General features: G+C 39.6%; 2 protein-coding genes across 6 annotated transcripts; one reads left to right on the top strand and one right to left on the bottom strand.

Annotated features, from left to right (window-relative positions):
* Window positions 1-2,580: 2,580 nt before the first annotated feature.
* Window positions 2,581-5,336, bottom strand: LOC131691184 (uncharacterized). Of its 5 annotated transcripts, none has more exons than XM_058977394.1 (8): window positions 5,153-5,336; window positions 4,944-5,081; window positions 4,564-4,877; window positions 4,218-4,505; window positions 4,110-4,127; window positions 3,546-4,022; window positions 3,250-3,491; window positions 2,581-3,140 (listed from the first exon to the last, which is right to left on the bottom strand). In XM_058977394.1, the coding sequence occupies exons 3-8, from the start codon at window positions 4,825-4,827 to the stop codon at window positions 2,789-2,791; spliced, it is 1,641 nt and encodes a 546-aa protein (XP_058833377.1). In that variant the 5' UTR covers window positions 4,828-4,877; window positions 4,944-5,081; window positions 5,153-5,336; the 3' UTR covers window positions 2,581-2,788. The 5 variants fall into 5 exon arrangements, with proteins under 5 accessions (XP_058833377.1, XP_058833379.1, XP_058833376.1 ...); XM_058977396.1 differs by having other exon boundaries at window positions 4,564-4,861; XM_058977393.1 differs by lacking the exon at window positions 4,944-5,081.
* A 6,716-nt stretch (window positions 5,337-12,052) lies between these two features.
* LOC131691056 (probable ATP-dependent RNA helicase DDX27) lies at window positions 12,053-15,081 on the top strand. Its single transcript, XM_058977213.1, has 5 exons — window positions 12,053-12,271; window positions 12,407-13,261; window positions 13,462-14,297; window positions 14,367-14,795; window positions 14,859-15,081. Exons 1-5 carry the CDS (start codon window positions 12,119-12,121, stop codon window positions 15,031-15,033), a joined length of 2,448 nt encoding a protein of 815 aa, XP_058833196.1. The 5' UTR covers window positions 12,053-12,118; the 3' UTR covers window positions 15,034-15,081.
* Window positions 15,082-18,110: the final 3,029 nt, after the last annotated feature.

Below are 18,110 nucleotides of genomic sequence, written 5' to 3'. Positions count from 1 at the left end.
GGAATTTCCTGTTCTGTACTATTGGTTTCACCTCCTGCGTATTGTTTGGGTGCTTTGATTTACCGGCTTCAATAAACAGCTTGCTGAATTCGTTAGGTTCGCTATTTTGCCGGTTATATTGGGGATGCTGACAGCCATTTTTAAGGTGAATGCCTCCGCCGAAAAAACGCTGTAGAATTGTGGATGGATTGAATTCATCGCGATTCCGTTTGCATAGAGCTCTGCGCCAACCATATTGCCGGATTTCGAGCAATTGGTGTAGATGACGGTTGAATGCCTAAATCGACTGTCTAGTAGCTGTTGGACGATTAGTCTAACTTTCTCTGGCGGGTCACCAGCTCGCACAATTTTCTTTATGTCCCACAGTATCACCGGCTTTGGTATATACCACGCTCGATTTTTTGTCTTATAAGTTGTTTTACACTCGGCAGCATTGTTCCCGTAAGCTGTTGGATGCGGTCCGACGTTCGGCTCATTGTTGCTACCATCCTTTTCCAGTATACGGATTGCGATTCGTGAAATGCATTGTATTGCTAGCAGATCAAATGAAAGAGTCCCTGCCTCTGCTATGATCGATAGGATCGGGCTTGTAACAAAAGCGCCGCACGCATAACAGATTGTGCGATTATACACTGGTGCAAGGATCTGAAGGTGTGCCTGTCCTCGGCTTACCAAACCAACTCCATATAGCAGTTTCGATGTAACGATAGCCGATCCGATTTGTAGTAGTCTTTTTCGGTTACCGTGCTGGAGTTTTGCTCCGATTGTCTTTAGAATGCGGAGTCGAGATTCGCATGATTTCTTTGTCGCCATGCAGTGAGCTTTCAATGGAATACTGGCAATATGAACACCAAAATTCTTGGAATTGCATGAGCAGGCTATATCTCATAATTTTCGAACCATTTGGTGATTTGATCCCGGAACGGAAATTCCGGAGCAGGTTCTCGTGGGGTCGTGAACGGCTATTCCGAGGTCGAATTGCCATATGGTCCGGTACCAGACTCCTAAGACAAGACGTTTTGATATCCATATTGCCAACAACAATATTATAATTAATCCGTCGATTGTATTGACAGATTTTGAAACCGCTGAGATAAACGCTATAGCAAGGATTGTTCCCAATTCTGTGCGATATGGTTGCTTTTTCCACCTAACGAAAAATTGGTGGATACGGATCCAAAAATTGGGATTATCTGGAATTTATTTGAAAAGTGTGCAAATGCAGATCTCTTTCAGACAAACCCAGGCCTTGGACTTTTTGAAACCTCAAGATGTGCCTGAAGGCTTGGGTATTGTCCGTGCTTCAGCTCCGGAATAAATGTCTCCGTACTTCGATTACATAAAAAATACGTTTTGGGGAAGCGAAGGGTTGGAAAAGACTGCGCACAGGCACAGGCCAGATTTTCTCCTGAATTCCACATGCGATACAACACCCTCAATGACATACCCATAACCTCAAACGCAATAGAAGGGTATCACAACGAATTAAATGCACTCTTAAAAGGTACCAGTGCCCTTAAACTTTATGCGGTTGTGAAAGCATTCAAAGTGGAAGAGCAGTCCACGTCGGCGGAATATATGCGATATCTGCAAGGAGATATGATAAACCGGCGTCGCTGTAAAAAAAAACATGCAGGAGACAAAAAATTAAAAGAAGTTTTAATTGCCGACCAGGAAGATGGTACAACATTAAAAGATACCATTTTATCAATAGCTCTTATATTACAAAACCAAACCTGAATATTAATACTAATAAATAAGTCATCTTCAGTTAAAATACCTCAATTTCTGGGAAATGGTTTTTTCTGGGGTATGAACTTCTGGGTATTTGTTCATTCTGGGTAACGGTTTTCTGGGCAAAAATACTTTCTGGGAAAAGGTTTTCTGGTAATTAGTACTTTCGACGGAATGGTTTTCTGGAGAATGGTTCTTTCTGGGGAAAAAACTTCGGTGTTTTAGTTTCTTGGAAATGGTTTTCGGAGGAAAGTCGTACAACCGGCTAAGACCGATCACGGTCCATCTCGCCAATACGACTTTTTGTATAATGCTTATTTTGATAAATACAGGGTATAATGAGTTCTGGTTTTCGGTATTTGTTAGATATATTATGATCACATGCTGTGCTGCAAATAACTCAGTTTGTTTACATTTGTCACTAAGGACCATTTATATCAGCACTCTTGAACTATGCAATTAGCTCGATCAGTGAAGCTATATTTTTGTGCCAACGGTTTAAAGTTTACATGGGATTTCGAATGGGAAATGACTTTCATAAAATAATCCTTCCAGGAGTCACCCCTTGCCTCCTAAAAATAAGTCGTTATGTGGTTTTTATAGGAAATTTAAAGTCTCGAAGACCACGAACCGATAGTGCTTCCAAACCAGCAAACAGTGAGAAACAACTGCAAACGGAATAACTACTACGCGTATGACATCTTTACTTAAATAGACCAAAAGAAAACACAAAAAAGACTTCAAGGTCCAATTATTATTATTTGCTCACCGTTGCAATAAAATTTTATTCAAGGTCGTCAGTGGTTAAATTCCAACCAAGATCTTGATTAAATGTTTTAGAACATATTCATTAGATTCAACAAATGTTTCAACTATATATTTTCTGTATAAACAAATATTTGTATAATTTGTAAGTGGCTTTGTAAAATACAGCATAAATAATCAAAACATAAGTACATATTATATTTCTTATAGGACTGAAAAGTACTAACACGTCAATATTGAAAGAAATACTCCCATCGTTAGCTTATCCATTGGCTCAGCCAACACCGTGTTAGGTCGATGAATTGTTATAATTTTGACGACCTCCCAGTTCTAGCAGGTATCGATCAGGATGGTCCATCCAATCAGCAGCGGTCATTTTCACCGTTCGCTGCCGTTCGGCTTCTTTAATTTGCCACTTTTTTATGTCCAGCTGAATTTCACGTTGCTGCAGATCCCCACATCCCCATACCTCGATCGATAATATCTTGTGCTGAAGTCCACGGTGCTCTAATTTTTCAAAGTGTTCGTCCACAATCAGAATAGGCTTCCGGGGGTCCGAACCTGCCCGCAGCCCTTTCGGATATCCACGAATGTGCGTATTCAAATAGAGACTTTTAGGCTTCTTTTCCAGCATCACAAATCTACAACGAAACAGAAAGATTGAAAACAATCCGGACTGATCTAATCTATGAACGTTCCAATAGATCACATTCAGTACTGAATAAATATTAATAAATTTAGCATACTAACTTAGGAAGCAACTGCAAACAGCAACTATCATCTGGGCCATAGTACAAATGAGTTTCGCGCCATTCGTTCGGATTTGCTACACAAAACAACAAATCATCATCACACCGAAACAGTATTAAGTTCGGGCCTCGATATCCCAGGACATGGTGCAGAAATCGATTCGTGCCAGCGCCGTCCTGTCGCGAGTCATACAGCATAGTCCAGTGAGAAGGAACCATTGACAGCAGTTTAGCCATAAACACCTGTCAATTAACTGAGGTTAATACGGTCCTTAGATGCTAAGAACTATTAAATACCTGAGACGCTAAGTTTGATGATGAATTAAGAGGAGACTGAATGGACTGCGGCTTAGAATAACATGGTGGCAATGAACTTGCCAATAGCCAAGCTTCCGATATTGGTAATAGTGGTTGTTGCATGCTTATCCTGTCTCGTTCTCGCTGAGAAAGCGGTTCCCCTGAATTGGCAGAAGTTGTATCATTGTTCATGAAACATGGACTTCCCTTCTCCAAGATAGGCGTCTGCAATTCCAAACCATAGCTTGCCTCACCAGCATTGATGGCACTGATTGATACCACGGTATCGCTGTTATTCTTCATGCTGTTATCGATAATAATTCGATGGGAAGTGCTAAGTGCATGTACACAGTATTTGTGTAACGGAGGCACTAGACGAGGCACATTGTTCTCAAGCCATCGACATATGTAGCCGGAGCTAAGTGATTCCTTCGAAAAGAAGCACGACTGCACCACCGAATTAAGCGTTCGGTCAAGCTAAAAATAATGTACAGAAACTAGTCTTTAATTGTTGTCATGCGTATTTTCAAAGTAATATGCTGTTAGTTTACAGAAGAAAATTACCGACTCTTCGTCATCCTCCTTTCATTATATTTTTGCAGCATTTAAAGTAAAATGGCAATTGAGATACTTGTTCAAGCGACTACAGAAAATATCAAATTCATTACTTACAAGCAGGCACGTTTGCGGTCCATCTAGATAGTGGGCCATAGCAAGGTTATAGCATGTTCTGAGTAGATCTTTGAAGTTCTCCGGCTTAATCAAATCAGTTTCATTTAGGTTTCCGAACATTTTAACATAACTTTCCAGTATGACCGAATCGTCCAACACACCGAGAAATTTTTCGCACTGCTGCCTGAATGCGGTCAGCCCCATGTGTTCGGTTTTTGCTCGACTGTTATGCCGCAGATATTTAAACAATCTTTTTCCCATATCCGGAAATTTTGGAAAAACATATCTCTGATAGAATAATAGTAACATTAAAAAAATATTTGCTTCAAAAAATTTATATACGTACAGCAAAAACCTCCGCAGTGATTCCATTAATTCCGAATTCGTCCTCACACTTTTTAGTCAAGATTTTACCGAGCTTCTCCACCGGATGATACTGAGCTTGAGAGCGATCCTGCAGATCAGCTCCGCTTGGTGTTCGTGTCATACCCTTGATAGAGTTGTTGCTACTGCTGCCGGCGGGATTATGTTGGACATCGTTTGGTGAAGCAAACGCAGGACTGGTAGCTGTTGCGCTCGAGATATTTTTACTACTGTGTGAGTTCCCCATTGTTTTTGTTGAATCACATCCAATAAAAGCTAATCTGCAGGGAAATAAAACTTGAAATACAAGCAATTAGTTCATATTTCATTGTTTTGCTCATGTGTCATTTTTCGTTCGATTACATTGGTGATGGAACTTGATAACCAGCTAATACAAATAAGGTGAACGGTTCTACGTCATTGTCATCGTTACAGTCACAAACAGATATTCCTTTTTACTTCACAGAGCACCTGTATATTTATAATGTTAGAATGTTTGCTCTATAGCAAAAATCCCACAGAAAGTTGAAGGTTTTAAGAAGGTTGATAACAATTTTATTATTTCTGCTTACCGTCACTGTCTGAAATGCACCAATATATTTATCTTGTAGTTAACTAATGCGGATAACGCAGATTAAAAGGTAAAACTTATAAAACACGTAAAATAATCGCAGATTTCATTATTTTCCTGCGTATCTCCTACTCGTTGGAGCTGAGGTAACACAACAGACAGGGCGATGTTCAAATGACTTTTGACGTATATGATGGTTTGTTTGCATTGTTTTGCCAGGGGTGGGTTCAGTTCAACTGACAGTCATCAGCAGCGATGCCAGATGGTAAAACAAGTCCTCATATTGAAGATATTTAAAATGTTGTGAAAACATGCTCTGAGAAAAGAATTATAGTATCTATGATCAGACTTTTCTGGTTGCTTCAACTATTCACTAAAATAGTAGTATTGATCCTAAGATCGATAATACTACATTTCTGTATTGTATAAAATACTACAAAAATAGCTACCGCTTAATTGTACTCTTGGTATTCATGACGTATCGAATATGGTAACTGTAACAATATTTACTATCTCAAAAATGACCACGGAATAAAATAAAACACCTTATATGGTGATTCAGACTATTCTATTGTCAGTTTTGTAATGGCACTTATTGTTGGAGAGACCATGTAAAAGTAAAACTGAAAATTCGAGCATCCGACCAGTATCAATGTCATATGACTACTTTCATTTTGATTGTCCGTTTTAAAATTTAATAATAAGTCACAAAGACGAATTATTTAGTATTAATAGTAGTAATAAAGTAATAGTAATTTTCAGATGACTATGCTTTGTATTACTATTGACTATGCATCTTGTCAATATTTGAGTTCCCATTTTTATATTTTTACATGACACCGCCATTACAATGAAAAGTTTCACACAAAGTGCATTTAATTTATTAGATTTTTCACGAATTTATAGGATCAATATAGCATCAAGTAAGTAAATTCAGAACTTCCTTAATTGAAGAATCTGACGTGCTAAAATTATTATTTTTTCGAGGTTTTCGGAATTCAGAGTGATGGCAGATAAAGAGGAGGCTGAGGCTCATACTTGCCGATTACCTCTTCAATACTCACTATGAATAGCTGTCACTTGGATTTTTGTTGGGTACACCAGCCTCGCATCTGTCAAATTGACGAGCTTTACGGAAAGCGCATATACGCGCTCATAAAAGCGATGTAAGTGAAAAAAAGCGGTTTTAAATTAATGACGCTTTTGTTTGAACCCGAAACTGAGTCAGGTTCTAGCCCCAACCGCTGTCAGTTCATACATTTTGACAGCAGTTAGGGTTAACAACTGACTCAGTTTCGCTTCAAGCCTGACTAAAGTATCGCGAGTATTTTGTTCTCTCTATCTCACTTCTGTGCGTCTCGTAAGTGTAGAGCAGTACGCGTATATGTTAGAGCTGAAGCGAAGCTTCGGCGGTAACTTGCCTTCTGGAGATGCCCTCGAGGGCAGGTGATAAGGCCACTCTGCTTATTCTGATAGTCACTTACATAATAAAATATCCGTACTTTGGTCGTAAGCTAACCTATTGTTCGCGTATTGTGCCGGAGATCTGAATAGCTATCGTCGAACTGGTCAAACTGAAGCACCATATTAACTTCTACGAGAAGGAGACGAATGTGATGTCTAATATGACGGAGCGCTAAGTTCGCGGAGAAATATAATGCATATAATTGTGGAGTACCAGTATCACGAAGGTTTTCAAGCAGATGGAAAGGAGATCAAACTACGGCTGAGAATTTATTTAATCGATGATTTGAAAGATTTTGGACGTGCACAAAATAGGTTAGCCAGCCGTAAATATTTTGGCTGCGTTGAAAGAACGATGTTAATGGGTTGTTTTGCGTTTTGTTGCAGATCAATCTTGCGCAGTTCGTCGTCTATAGCTACCATGTTACCAGTATTTGTCAAAAAAAACTTTTTGCTTTCTTCCTTTTTTATTTCGACTAATATGTATAGTTAATTTTCTTTTTTACATTTTAACGACATTCAATTAGCTAGAGATTACTGGGTAGGGAAGTTTATGAAATTTTAGAGCCATAGTACTCAAATGAGCGCAAGGATGTGAACTAGAAGTGGCAGGGTCATTAGAAACAGGTTTAATATCATGATTGGAATCCATTGGCAGCGTTGAGTAGGTCTCCCGCTCGAATACCGTTTCAGCGTAAATGAAATGCTATCCATAAAAAGTTATCGCATTCGCAACCTTGCTTTAAAAATGAAGTAGAAAAAGCTTATCCAGTCAGTGTTTGCAAAAAATGACCTGTTCTGACTGAAAAAGTACACACCGATTGAGGAACGCAATCATCTTCTTAAACTTACTATCTAGACAAATCTTCATTTTTTTAGGCAGAATCTACTGAGTGTTCCCTCCAAAAGTAACTTACACCACATGCCAACGATTTCATTCATTATGACAATTTTCTCGCCGATTATGCCACGAATAAACTTCAGTAATCTTCGAATTGGACACCTGAATGTTCGAAGTCTCGAACGTCACATAGATGGTTTAAAACTCTTACTGTACAATAATAAATATCACTTCTTTGGAGTAACCAAAACTAAACTAAAAATTTCGAACCAATAATTTAAGTTTTTTTTGGTTTTGAACTGAAGTGTCGATACCTTATTTAGGACTGGTGGTATCCAACGGGGAAAAACGATCGAAAATGGTGAGTGAAGCTAAGCAATCATGTCAAAAAAATCCCCCACAAGCGAGATTCGAACTCGCAAACTTTGAGACTCCGGCCCAATGCACTAACCCTTATGCTATCCCTGAGTATGGTGACATCCCAGAAAGAACATATGATTATCCAAGGCCCGGGTTTTTATTACCGTCTGATCGGAAAGTACTATTGATGTGGTCGAGTACGCGGAGGTTTCCTGATGGTTGATTTGTGGAAGTGTTAATATTGAAGTCACCCACGAAGTATGTTCTATCAAAGTAAAAATCCTGAAGATCCAACAGCTGCTTTTCATATTTCTGAAGAGTTGTATATTGCTACAGCACATACATCGAGGTCATTAATTTTGGACTGAATAGCTAGAAATTCGAAACGCTGTGCAGCAGGTAGGTTTGGGTCATTAGTAGATGTCAGTATCGTTGCTGCTTTGATTCCTTTACGTACGTAAACTCCTCCGCGAGTTTTCGTACCTCGTTTTGAAGTTAAAGAATGTTTTATGAAATCGTATCCCGGAATATGGATAGGTCCCACTGGAGCGGAAATTCCCACTGTGACGTCCAAAAAATTGCTTCAAAATCGTTCAACACGAGTCCAACGATGGACGTTTGTTGAACGGTTATTTGGACGTTGTCCAAATTGGTCCAACGAACGTCCTTTATTGGAAGATTTTGAAACCAACCGTTCTTAGAGGGTTTTTAGGACTGGTGGTATCCAACGGGGAAAACGATCGAAAATGGTGAGTGAAGCTAAGCAACCATGTGAAAAAATTTCCCCAGAGGATGATTTCTAGAAGACCGCGAAAAAAATGGGTACAGAAAATCAAACAGAAGGTATACTTATGTAAATTGGAAATTTGGTGTTTCATTGATTTCAACCATAACTACCAGCTGCAGTTTTCCAGTAAGGAAATATTCCTTTACTCCGCCATATTGTGCAATTTTCCAAGGAAAATGTTTATTGTAACTTCCCAAATGTGTGTACGAGTATACATGAATTTTCAAAAAGTTAGGATGTTTCTTTCCCTTTTAAAAAATCACGAAAACTAGCCTCTTGTTTGTCTCCCAAAGCACTCCCTTAATTGTATTTATTAATTTGGGACACTTTTTTTTACATAAACTACCCAAACAAATGAACGAATGGGAGAAGGTTCGCCAAATTTCGAAAGAAGCCGTTAAATTATTCTTTTAACAAACTACCAAAAATGGTGTAGTTCGATGCAATAGAATAAAGATATCCTCAAAAATAATCCTCAACTAGACAGTATTCGAAGAAGTTTCTTGTGAACGAGTTTATAATGACTTTGTTTCCACTTGCTTGAAGTCGTTTATTCCCAAGTAACCAATAAGCAGTCTTATAGAGCCGTGAAGCCCTAAATACTGATATAATGCTAGTATAATGCTAGAAAAGGCGAAATATAGTGCTATTACTGTGCAGAGATTGACAGGTCTTTTCTGCAGTACTAATGCTATTATATAGCACCAGCGCACAAATGTCAAATTTGAAAGCCTTATATTGGCACTACTAATGCTATTAAAAAGCTTCAGCTGGCTGCCATTGTCCGCCATGGTTTTAAAACCATTTCTTATGTATCCTTTCGGTATGATGAGTAAAAAGGAAACAAATTAAAATAAAATGTTCTGTTAAAACCGTAATTGACTCTCTTCTAATGCATTGTAATGAATATCCTTAATGGGTTTTCGTTCTCACATGATATGAATGTTTTACGAAAATTACCTTTAGTAAGTCTCGAACTGAGGTACCTTGCCTCGTCCTTCACGGTAAGTGCGTTGCCTGGACTATATTGCATATGTTCGATTGAAAAGAAATATTCCGAATATAATCTACAAGAAGAGTTACATAACAAATAAACCCACAGCATTACAATAGCATTATATAGGCTTTCTTTTGTATAATGGCACTAAATGCCACATGTAAAGCTTACATGCTTTAAAGATCCTTGAAACATTTACGCGTTATAGCTTTATATACGGATATAGAGCAAGCGATAATGCTATATTTCGGCTGCGCATTTATGCATTATTGATGTTAAAATAGAGCTTTATTCCATTGTTAATGCTGTAATAGACTTTTAATGCAACATTAGTGCAAATGTATAGCCAATATAGTGCAATGGCTTAATGCTTATGGTTACTTGGGTTTCGCTTCTCGTTTTCCAAGATATATTTTAGATCGATCAAAGGGTCAAATTAGAAAATTAGCTGTCAGAAGGTACTGGCAAATGAAAGATTGCATTGATAAGTGATCAAGACACAATCAGACAACTTGAAATTGTTTGGTGCTTAATCCAAGCGGTGGTAGGTAGAAAATGAAAAACAAATATGTCCCGATATCATCCTTTTCCGTTTTATCGATAAAAAATTCGGCTGGTATATTGAAACAGATCATTACTACATTGAACGATAAATAACAAGTTATAGCAACTTTTAAAGCATACAAGACAGACACTTGATGTCTTCTGCAAAGTTGTTTGCAAAAGAAAGAGCTATAAATTTGCAGAAAACATCATCTCAATATAATCACTTAAAAGAAAATAAAGTCGTGATTCGCTGGTTGGACATTTTTTAACTGGGCCGCTTTTATAGTTGGACCTCCGCTAGTTGGACCATTGCCCAACTAAAAAGCATCTGAATGTCAAAATCTTATGTAAAATTTACTTTGACAATCAATCTGACAATTATTAGAGATGTGAATAGATGCAATTACACTACTAACGTTTCCTTTGGAGAGTTTTTGACATTTGTCAGTCGGTCCAACTAACGAATCAAATTCGTTAGTTGGACCTATGTGTGGCCCAACCAGCGAATCACGACTGTAGTCAATCTCATGTTTTTGGTCTTATTTCTAGCTTTTGGAAAACGGCAAGAACCTGTCGTCCGTATTTAATGTTAAATATCTCCTTCGCTAATAGTCCGATTCCAACAAACTATAGTTCGTTCGAAAGGTATTCGTATAAGCTGTCTGAAGATTATAAAGTATTTATCTATGTTGTCAGTTTCGACAGTAATTTCAAAAAACTTCGAAAAGTACCTTTTTAAGACATTCAAACATCCATATCTTAGCGAATAAACATCAGAATCAAAAACGAATTAATAGCGTTCTGCCTGGTTGTGATGCCTTTCATTTGCAATTGGTTTGAATGAGATCGGTTCAGCCATTGCTGAGAAACACGAATGAGAGTTTGTCCGTTACACACACATACACAGAGAGAGAGAGAGACATTGTCCCAAATCGTCGAGCTGAGTCGAATGATATATAAGACTCAGCCCTCCGGGCCTCGGAAAAAATCTTGAAAGTTTGAGCGTATTCTATTCATTTCTTTTATAAGAAATGTAAAATGTGTGAAAATGAATTGTGTAAGTATGAAATCAATGTTGGAATTTTAAACCGTTAATCGCCCAGCACTGCCGTTAATAGCAAACAAAAGAGAAAAGTCTTTTCCTTCGTTGACTGCTATGCACCGTGCTTGGGTAATAACGGTTTCTCCAGAATTTCTCTTCAAACTGAATTTTTACATTTGGCTTTGAGTTCTAATCACGTGCTTGTCGAGCTAATATTTAATTCAAATTTAATAGTTGCCGAGTCAAGCTCTTATTTTAGTTTTAACATGGTACCCGAATCAAACTTGTAAGTATGTTACATAACATAAAATGTGAGGAAAATCTGAGTGCATTGCATTTAACGAGAGTGAGGACAACTGTCAAAAATCAAATAATGTTTATTTATCAGTGTCATTCCAGAAGAGTCAAATTCATGTATTTTGAGAGGTCGTTTGTTCGTTTGGAATATCACTGACAGATAATCATGATAGTTGTCTTCAAGCTCCTTACATACACTCTGAGAAAAATAATGTTAACCCTCCGGAAGTCGCGCAAATGGCTCACTGAACGAGAATCCGCTGGTGCTCTAAGACAATTTCGCTAGATTTTCAGAGCAACGTGCACTCAGTGCACTAGCGCGACTGTCGGAAGGATGTAAAATCGCTGTTGGAATTTATCCAGTATTTTTAAAATAGGATTTTAAAATTTCCGCAAGAAACTTCGAGCCCGTTTCTTTCGGTTTCTACCAAATGTTACATATGTCAATTTGAAAAAGTGGTCGGGATTAAAGATTCGAATATCTGGCATCCCTGGCGAAAAGAGAAACACGAAACGTGTGTGTCAAAAGATGCGCAGCTGATGTCTGTCATTATTAAATGCGCTGCGCTGCGCGTGCGTTTTTCTTGATTATTTTGTAGGTAAACACGTGTGTGATAGATTTCTGTTGAAACTATGGTTAAAATAACGAAAAAGGATGCAAAAATTGCTCAAAAACGAGTGAAGAAAGCATCCGATGTGATTGATAACAAATTTGATCTGATCAAAACAATCAACGAAGATGAAGAAGTTGAAAATCTCTCCGAGGAGTCGGATGTTGAAGTTGAGGTAAGAACGTTGATTGCAATCATTCGTTTTGAAAATATTCGTTCAATTTGTGTTAATTTTCTTTCCAAAAATCAACAAATAAAATGCAAGCTAGTTGATTGGAATAATGGGTATTCTCATAATATATCTTTCCAGTATCAACCAACCAAGCTTAAAGCCCAGAAGAAGGGCGATTTCGACAACAGTTTCAAATTTGTCTCTTCGGTAAGTGAGTACAACCACGATACCTGGGATGACTTGATGAAGTTTGTCAAGAAAAAGAATCGCGGCAAGGTGGATGATAAAATCGCCAATGTTATCAAGGGACGCTCGAAGGAAAAGGCTGATGTTTTGAATGGGGCTAACGACGAGCTGGATCCAGATACGTATCACAATGAGGTAGATTTATCGGACGATGAGCTGAAACATGACGTTATGCGAGTGAAGGAAAAGAAGGGCAGGAAACGGGAAGCACCAACCGAAAATGACGAAGTTAAAATTGAACATGACGGCGAAGAGCAAGCAGACTTTTTCGAAGAAGTCGAACACAATGAAGAGATATCTTCCTTCTACCAAATGAACTTGTCTCGTCCGTTGATGAAAGCTATCGGCGTCCTCGGTTACATCTATCCAACCCCAATTCAAGCCGCAACTATTCCTATTGGTTTACTAGGTCGAGATATTTGCGGTTGTGCAGCAACGGGTACGGGGAAAACAGCCGCATACATGCTCCCAACGTTGGAACGTCTGCTGTATAAACCAGCTTCGGCCCAAGCCGTTACAAGGGTCCTTGTGTTGGTTCCGACTCGCGAATTAGGCGCTCAGGTGTATCAGGTTACAAAACAATTGACCCAATTCACTAACATCGAAGTTGGGATTGCCATCGGTGGATTGGACGTAAAGGCTCAAGAAGCTGTCTTGAGGAGAAATCCCGATGTTGTTATCGCCACACCGGGACGTTTGATCGATCACATTAAAAACACTCCCAGCTTTTCGCTGGATTCTATTGAGGTAAGAAGCTAACCAATCTGTTTTTCCCTTTTATTTATTTATGATGAAAACTATCCTTGCGCTCTGAAAAAAAAAATCTGATGTGCTCGATTACTATGTAGATTGCCGAGCAATCTGTTTTAGTTACTGATATCTTATCATAGCAAATGCAATCACTTTTGACGAAAGATTTACTAACAGTGTTTTCCGGTTTATCTCAGGTCCTAATTCTGGACGAAGCTGACCGGATGCTGGATGAATATTTTGCCGAACAAATGAAGGAAATCATTCAAAGTTGCTGTAAAACACGTCAAACTATGTTGTTCTCTGCTACGATGACCGAACAGGTACAGGACTTGGCGGCGGTTTCACTCAGCAAACCCGTCAAAGTGTTTGTTAACAACAATCAAACGGTGGCTTTCAATCTGCGGCAGGAATTTATTCGAATTCGTGATGGACGCGATGCTGACCGGGAACCTCTGCTGGCAGCATTGCTCTGCCGAACTTTTCACGATCACGTCATGGTTTTTGTACAGACTAAGAAAACAGCTCATAGATTGAGAATTTTGCTTGGGTTACTTGGTATCAAAGCAGGTGAATTGCACGGAGACTTGACTCAGTCGCAGCGCCTTGAATCGCTCAAGCAGTTTAAAGATGAACAAATCGATGTTCTCGTCGCGACGGATGTTGCTGCACGTGGTCTAGATATCAGTGGTGTCAAAACGGTGGTCAACTTCGTAATGCCAGTAACACTAGAGCACTACATTCATCGTGTAGGTCGAACGGCCCGTGCTGGAAAAGCCGGCGTTTCGGTGTCGTTGGCGGGTGAATTGGAACGAAAGATTGTCAAGGACATAATTAAAAATGCAATAAATCCCGTTAAAAATCGGATAATACCGACGGAAATTGTTGAAAAATATAGGAAGAAAGTTCAAGCATTAGAAACGGAAATCGAGAAAGTACTGCAGGAGGAGCGAGCTGAAAAGTTATTGCGTCAAACAGAACAACAACTCGACAAAACGGAACGGAAGCTTAAAGGTGTCGTTAGCGGTCCTAGGTAATAGTTTATAGTTCTAGTAATAATGTTTTTGCTCATGTTGAATTTCTGTACGTAATTTTATTACAGCCGAGAATGGTTTCAGAATCGTCGAGATCGTAAGGAAGAACAAGAGCGACTCTCACTAAAGACCGAGAAAGATACGGAGAACAAGAAAAAGTCTAAAAAACGAAAACGTGGCCACGACAGCGACGACGATTTTGATCCAATCAAATATCAGCAAAATAAGATGCAGAAAACTGCGAAGAAAAAGGCTGAACCTAACAAAACACCCAGTCAATTAGCGAAAGAGCGAGCTTTGCAGGAATTGACCAAAGTATCGCTGGTTCAGGCTAAACTTGCAAAAATCAAGAATCGTCCGCTGCGAGTTACTGCCACTGGCGATGAGCGTCATCCAGAAAAGGCTGCTAGTAAACCTGGTGGCAAACGTAAACATCGAACTTCTCGTTTTGAACGTGATCTCACCGATATAAGCAAGAAAGGAGTGAAAAAGCTAAGGTAATTTCTTAATCTAGATTAACGTTAATTGAAGGTGCTAATGTTGAATATTTATTCATATAGATACGATGCCACCAAAAAACAAAAAATGGATAAAATGGGTAAAGGTAAAATGGATAAAAGTAAAATGGACGGTATGAAAATGAGCGCTGACAAGTTCCGCAACAAAAAAGGGTTTAATAAGCAAAACAAAGGTAAAGCATTTGGTCCGAAGCAATCGAAGAAAGGAAAGCGTTGAAGCATAGAAACTGTTTAAACATATGAAATAAAGTTATCAAAAAATAAACGACAATTTTGTTATTATACACAACATGAAACGGAAAATCTATTTAACCATTGATTGTCTTATTGTTTTACATGCCTCGGCTGGATTATTTTTCGGTAGTCGTGTGGAAGAGTAGAATGCTGGGCACTTCGTACTTCTTCGCCCTCGACAGGTTAAAAATTTATAAGCACAACACTTCTGTCAGGTGAGACCAGCGAGCACAATTAACCCTCCGGAAGTCGCGCAAATGGCCCACTGAACGAGCAGCCGCTGGTGCGCTAAGGCGATTTCGCTAGATTTTCAGAGGAGCGTGCACTCAGTGCACTAGCGCGACTGCGGGAAGGTTAATGTTAGAACCACTCACCCGGCTCGTAGACAGTCGCTTAGAGTCCGAACTTTTCTGGAAGTACGAAACCATGTGACTGCCAGATAGTGCAGCGAAAGAATTGCGGAGACGGTGATGCTTAGATAACCACAAGAAGAGGGGCTCACTTCTGGCGTGGAAGCTGAACACTAAAATCCAGGATAATATCGACAAGGGATACATCCGCAAGTTATCTGCGGAAGAGTTGGAAGTAGATCTTCAAATCTGGAGCCTTTCGATGTTCCCGATCGTCAACCCGAAAAGCCGGATAAAACAAGACTAGTATGGGAATCAGCAGCCACCGCTTTCGAAGTTTCGCTCAACTCAGTTTTGTTAAAAGGCCCAGATCAGCTAACATCTCTTGTTTCCGTGCTGATGCAATCCCAGAAAAGCATTGCCAACGCTTTTTAAGAAGGCTAGCGAGACAGATTGCGACCCAAGAGTCTACGTAATGCAAGTAATGACGTTCGATGCATGCTGCTCGCCGAGTACGGCACAATACGTGAAAAAATTCGCGCCATCGTGAAGCAATACTACGTTGACGATAGGCTTTTGAGTGGTCAAAACAGATCCGGTAGAGATAAACTAACGGGTAATCCGGATGTGGGTTTATGTTTATGATAACAGTTCCCTCCGCAACAAACGCTCATGCAGAAGTTCACCACTGTTCGAACGGAATGGACCTTCAACCCGCCAGTCTCTCCCCACATTGGTATAGGATAAGATTGTCAGGTTCTATCACTGAAACGGAATATACCAGTGCTGCAGTCGAGCGCTAGGAACCGTAAGCAAACAATTCTATCAACCACGTTGTTGCTTATCCACTGCACAAACCATATAAAGCAAGCATAGTTGGTAAATCTATTGCCTTGTATGCAGCTAAACCCGGGTTCTAATCCCAACCCCGCACATAGGGTTAGAGATTTTACTAACCCGAAAAAGATGCGAATGACACTAAGGTTGAAATATCTATAATCGAAACACAAAAATGATATCGTTACCTCCGGATGCGTAACCAAATGAACGAACCACATAAAATAACACTGCCAGTAGGAAAACATGATTTTGATTTACTCATATTAGACCTGAACTCCACGACGTGGAACAGTTACTGAAAGTGAAAATGCAGTTTAATCTGCAGTATACTTACAGCTACACCTTAGGCAGAAAATTTCATGGCGAACAACACTAAGTCGAACATGGGAACGTTGAAACCAAGATCCCCGTTTACATCGATGACGGTAAAATCGAAGTACGTTCAAACGATCTAGCGCCGCCACCAAATTAAACCACATGAAAGGATTTATCTCGGAATACGTCGGAAAATCATTTAAACATGCTACGTCATTTATGGATGTAGCCTTATTGGCATTACAAAGTATAGAATTCTAGAAACGTGTTCTTGGGGATGGATAGTTACTTGCAGGCTCCATTCGTTGATTCTCGGTGCAGTTACGATTGGTTCTGTTCAATCACGGAGTAGCCACTAGAAATTGTACTCTATGGGCGAATGACCGGTAGGGTAAAATATTAAAAAAAAAATCAAACGAATAGAAATTGTATGGTTATCATGCTCATGCATTGCGAGCAATTCTGAGTAACTTTTTTTTTTAAAAAAGTGTGCCAGATGGAAGCTGTCTTACCAATGACATGATCAGAAATTCAATGCAACATACTTTTTTTTCGAGAGGTGTCCTACTGGAGCTGTGGAGCTTGTTGTCCTACTGGAGCTGAAGGGCTCCCCGTCAGAATCACGCACTACAATTGCAGACGAGACAGGCAATGTCGCCCACTAAAACACTGCTTAAGGCTAATTGCAGCGGGCCGTGATTCTGAATGTGATATTCAATGTACGGTTCATACATGGACCTTCCCCAGGGCTCATGTCTAAGCCCTCTCCTCTACAATTTTTACGTGAATGACATTGACGAATGTCTTGTCAATTCCTGCACGCTAAGGCAGCTTGCAGATGACGGTGTGGTCTCTATTACAGGTCCTAAAGCCGTCGACTTGCAAGGACCACTGCAAGATACCTTGGACAATTTGTCTGCTTGGGCTCTCCAGCTGGGTATCGAGTTCTCCACGGAAAAAACTGAGCTAGTCGTATTTTCTAGAAAGCGTGAACCAGCGCAACTACAGCTTCAATTAATGGATCAAACTATTGCTCAGGCTTCAACATTCAAATATCTCGGGGTATGGTTCGACTCTAAAGGTACCTGGGGATGTCACATTAGGTATCTGAAACAGAAGTGCCAACAAAGGATCAACTTTTTCCGTACAATAACTGGAACATGGTGGGGTGCCCATCCAGGAGACCTAATCAGGCTGTACCAAACAACGATATTATCAGTGTTGGAGTACGGATGTTTCTGCTTTCGCTCTGCTGCGAACATACATTTCATCAAACTGGAGCGAATCCAGTATCGTTGCTTGCGTATTGCCTTGGGTTGCATGCACTCGACCCATACGATGAGTCTCGAAGTGCTGGCGGGCGTTCTTCCTCTGAAAAATCGATTTTGGGACCTCTCATATCGATTACTCATTCGATGCGATATTCTGAACCCATTGGTGATTGCAAATTGCGAAAGGCTTGTCGAGCTTAATTCTCAGACCCGATTCATGTCCTTGTACTTCGATTACATGGCACAGAACATCAATTCATCTACGTATAACGTCAACCGTGCTC

The sequence above is a fragment of the Topomyia yanbarensis genome, chromosome 3 (genome assembly GCF_030247195.1).
Source record: "Topomyia yanbarensis strain Yona2022 chromosome 3, ASM3024719v1, whole genome shotgun sequence".
NCBI classification, from domain to species: Eukaryota; Metazoa; Arthropoda; class Insecta; order Diptera; family Culicidae; genus Topomyia; species Topomyia yanbarensis.
The sequence above is the reverse complement of the archived record's forward strand: the minus strand, read 5'-3'. Positions and strand labels throughout refer to the sequence as shown.

What these genes read in the sequence shown, in the direction of transcription:
- LOC131691184 (XM_058977394.1), bottom strand. Translation starts at nt 4,827, where the DNA reads ATGGGGAACTCACACAGTAGTAAAAATATCTCGAGCGCAACAGCTACC. An exon ending in CATCAAACTTAGCGTCTCAG is followed by an intron (nt 3,492 to 3,545) that starts GTATTTAATAGT and finishes GTTAATTGACAG; the next exon opens with GTGTTTATGGCTAAACTGCT. An exon ending in TGTTTGCAGTTGCTTCCTAA is followed by an intron (nt 3,141 to 3,249) that starts GTTAGTATGCTA and finishes GTTTCGTTGTAG; the next exon opens with ATTTGTGATGCTGGAAAAGA.
- LOC131691056 (XM_058977213.1), top strand. Translation starts at nt 12,119, where the DNA reads ATGGTTAAAATAACGAAAAAGGATGCAAAAATTGCTCAAAAACGAGTG. An exon ending in GGTGTCGTTAGCGGTCCTAG is followed by an intron (nt 14,298 to 14,366) that starts GTAATAGTTTAT and finishes ATTTTATTACAG; the next exon opens with CCGAGAATGGTTTCAGAATC. An exon ending in AAAGGAGTGAAAAAGCTAAG is followed by an intron (nt 14,796 to 14,858) that starts GTAATTTCTTAA and finishes TTATTCATATAG; the next exon opens with ATACGATGCCACCAAAAAAC.